At 42.0% G+C, this 4,059-nt stretch overlaps 1 protein-coding gene across 1 annotated transcript in view; it reads right to left on the bottom strand.

The window, feature by feature from the left end:
• LOC122555066 (complement factor I-like) overlaps positions 1-2,135 on the bottom strand; it is a 56,088-nt gene extending 53,953 nt beyond the window's left edge. Inside the window, exon 1 of the mRNA XM_043700730.1 lies at positions 2,057-2,135. Within this exon, the coding sequence (XP_043556665.1) occupies positions 2,057-2,135 (79 nt within the window). The remainder of the gene's footprint in view (positions 1-2,056) is intronic.
• Between the last annotated feature and the right edge of the window lie 1,924 nt (positions 2,136-4,059).

Here is a 4,059-nt window from a genome sequence, read left to right as displayed (position 1 = left end):
AGGGTTTAGATGGAGAGGAATTTGATAAGCATGTACAAGAAAAATTCTGATTCAGTATGTGGAAGTACCTACTAGAGAAGGTGCAAAACTTGACCTACTCTTTGGAAATAAGGTGTCAGTGGGGGAGCACTTTGGGGGCAGCAACCATAATTCTATTAGATTTAATATAGTGATGGAAAAGGATGGACCAGATCTAAAAGTTGAAGTTCTAAATTGGAGGAAGGCCAATTTCGACAGTATTAGGCAAGAAAGTTCAAAAGCTGATTGAGTGCCGATATTCGCAGGTAAAGGGATGGCTGGAAAATGGAAAGCCTTCAGAAATGAGATAACGAGAAACCAGGAAAGGCTGGTAGGTATACGGAATGCTAGATGACTAAAGTGATTGCTGGGCCTCTTACTGAGATATTTGTATCATCGATGGTCACAGGTGAGGTGCCGGAAGACTGGAGGTTGGCTAAGGTGGTGCCACTGTTTAAGAAAGGTGGTAAGGACAAGCCAGGGAATTTTAGACCAGTGAACCTGACTTTGGCGGTGGGGAAGTTGTTGGAGGGAATCCTAAGGGACAGGATTTACATGTATTTGGAAAGGCAAGGACTGATTAGGGATAGTCAACATGGCTTTGTGGGTGGGAAATCATGTCTCACAAACTTGATTAAGTTTTTTGAAGAAGTAACAAAGAGGATTGATGAGGGCAGAGCAGTAGATGTGATCTATATGGACTTGAGTAAGGCTTTCGACAAGGTTTCCCATGGGAGACGGGTGAGCAAGGTTAGATCTCATGGAATACAGGGAGAATTAGCCATTTGGATACAGAACTGGCTCAAAGGTAGAAGATAGAGGGTGGTGGTGGAGGGTTGTTTTTCAGACTGGAGGCCTGTGTCCAGTGGAGTGCCACAAGGATCGGTGCTGGTCCACTACTTTTCATCATTTATATAAATGATTTGGGATGTGAGCATAAGGGGTATAGTTAGCAAGTTTGCTGATGACACCAAAATTGGAGGTATTGTGGATAGCGGAAAAGGTTACCTCAGATTACAACGGGATCTTGATTAGATGGGCCAATGGGCTGAGAAGTGGCAGATGGAGTTTAATTTAGACAAATGTGAGGTGTTGCTTTTTGGGAAAGCAAATCTTAGCAGGACATATCCATTTAATGGTAAGGTTTTAGGGAGTGTTGCTGAACAAAGAGACCTTGGAGTACAGGTTCATAGCTCCTTGAAAGTGGAGGCACAGGTAGATAGGATAGTGAAGAAGGCATTTGGTATGCTTTCCTTTATTGGTCAGAGTTTTGAGTACAGGAGTTGGGAGGTCATGTTGCGGTTGTACAGGACATTGGTTAGGCCACTTTTGGAATATTGCATGCAATTCTGGTCTTCCTATTGGAAAGATGTTATGAAACGCGAAAGGGTTCAAAAAAGATTTACAAGGATGTTGCCATGATTGGAGGATTTGAGCTATAGGGAGAGGTTGAATAGGCTGGGGCTGTTTTCCCTGGAGCGTCGGAGGCTGAGGGGTGACCTTATAGAGGTTTATAAAATCATGAGGAGCATAGATATGATAAATAGACAAAGTCTTTTCCTAGGGGTGGGGGAGTCCAGAACTAGAGAACATAAGTTTTGGGTGAGAGGAGAAAGATCTAAAAGAGACCTGAGGGGCAATGTTTTCACGGAGAGGGTGTTACGTGTATGGAATGAGCTGCCAGAGGAAGTGGTGGATGCTAGTACAACTGCAACATTTAAAAGGCATCTGGATGGATATATGAATAGGAAGGGTTTGGAGGGATATGGGCCAGGTGCTGGCGGGTGGGACTAGATTGGGTTGGGATACCTGGTCAGCATGGACGGGTTGGACCGAAGGATCTGTTTCCCTGCTGTACATCTCTATGACTTTATGACTGTAAGAAATGTGGGAGAGACTGTGACAATTATACGTAAACTACAAAGACTAGTGACTGTTAAATATTTCAGTTCATCTGTAAATTTGGTTAACTCTAATTAAAACTAAGTAACGGATGAAATCATTAATAGATTAAAAAGCATCACAATATTTATTGCACGGCTGCTGTTCACTGGTTCATTACTTTCACTTGGCAGTTGATCCTGAAAAATTTGGCTGCAGTTACTGGTAGAGGACATTTCATAAAATCACTACAGTGTAGAAACAGGCCATTTGGAAGTTGAGTTCACGCTGACCCATTCTGCCCAGACCCACCACCCTACCCTGCATTTCTCATGGCTAATCCACCTCGCTTGCACATCCCTAAACTCTGTGGCCAATTTCGCATTGTCAGTCCCCTCAACCTGCATATCCTTGGATTGTGGAAGGAAACCCATGCAGACACAGAGAAAATTGGAAACCTCCACATAGACACTCACCCAAGACTGGAATTGAGCCTGGTTCCTTGGTGCTGTGAGGCAGAAGTGCTAAACACTGAGCCACTGTGCCACCTAATTGGAGATGTTGTCCCAATAACTGATAATTACAAAAAGCCTTTGACATCAGGAATTATCTCAGGAACATTCACAATTGAGGGAGTAGAAATTGTTGTCTAATCAGAGAAGGAAGCTGAATGACTAAAAGATGGGTCAAATTCACAATAATGCCACCTTAGCAGCACTGAGAAAGGTCATTTGGCCAATGGACATGTTCAAATATTAGTTTTCAATTGGAGCTGTGTACACGAAAACCATTTCCCCACTGTTTCTCTTGGCCCTTTTATAGTTTTCCTTTCAATACTTAGCTAGTTTCCTTTAAATCACAATTCCTTCTCCCTTAAATTGTGTTTGTCTTGTTGTTACTCTTATGGGATTTACCCTCTTTTGAAATTTTGAAAAACCCAACATTATGCCATTGTCTCAGTCTTGGAAGAAGGAAATGGATATTTAAGAATTCCACCTTTGATTACAATGATCACCCACATCTTTCTCTGGTTTACTATTTATCTTGAATTAAGAGAGTCACCATCTCTCCTCCCTTATGTTTCAAAGTGTCTCTGATTGTTTCACAGTTAATTATTTTATGCTCAAGTAAGTTCATCTGGATATGTTTCTGGTGTTTGCTGTTTGGTTCTGGACATTTTTGGCTGTAAATTTTGGGTGATATTAGCTTTATCTGTTAATTATTCACTCGCTGGTTTCACCTCTGAGATTCTCTTCATGTCCCAACTAGCACTTTGCTGAAAATGTGTTGCTGGAAAAGCGCAGCAGGTCAGGCAGCATCCAAGGAGCAGGAGAATTGACGTTTCGGGCACGAGCCCTTCTTCAGGCTCATTCCCGAAACATCGGTTCTCCTGCTCCTTGGATGCTGCCTGACCTGCTGCGCTTTTCCAGCAACACATTTTCAGCTCTGATCTCCAATATCTGCAGTCCTCACTTTCTCCAACTAGGACTTTATCATCATTCCTCACGGTCACTCAGACAAAATCCTGGAATATCTTTCCTATCAATGTCAGAGTATATCTTCACCAAATGAATTGTTACAATTTAGGCAGAAGGCCCACGAGCACCAGCGGAAATGGCAAATAGTTAAAATTGAATAAATATTTCTGTAAGAACTGCTTCTGCAGTTCTACTTTATTCTTTTCTCCTTATTCTCTCATCTCCTTCCTGATATCCTATTTTACCTTATTACCATGTCTATGCCAAAGTCTAAATATTCAGTTCATGACTGGGTCCTCTCTTTTCCTGATTCAGACTCATAACAGGGGATTGGAAAGCCTGTATACTGTGCTTGGTTGTGTAATTGTAGATAAAATCAAAGCCAGGCCTATTTGAAAGGAGTCAGGAGACTTCAAAATATAGCAGCAAACAGTAAAAAAAATACTAATGTAGAAACTGTAGCTGGAAAGATCAGGCAATAAGCCAAATTTCCACACAGTGCAGTCCCAACATTAAAAATACAACCTACTTAGCAAACATAGGGCTGGCGCAACCTGTCACACACAAGCAGCAGTTGAGGAATGAAGAGGCCAAAACAGTCACTGAATTTATTGTTGGGCCAAACTTAAGTACGCTTGCACTAAGTTGGGAATTCTAATGCGGTTCACTTGTGCTCTCGGTG

Source organism: Chiloscyllium plagiosum, chromosome 1 (assembly GCF_004010195.1).
Source record: "Chiloscyllium plagiosum isolate BGI_BamShark_2017 chromosome 1, ASM401019v2, whole genome shotgun sequence".
Taxonomy (NCBI): domain Eukaryota; kingdom Metazoa; phylum Chordata; class Chondrichthyes; order Orectolobiformes; family Hemiscylliidae; genus Chiloscyllium; species Chiloscyllium plagiosum.
Note: the sequence above shows the minus strand (reverse complement) of the source record. Positions and strands in the feature narration are given on the sequence as shown.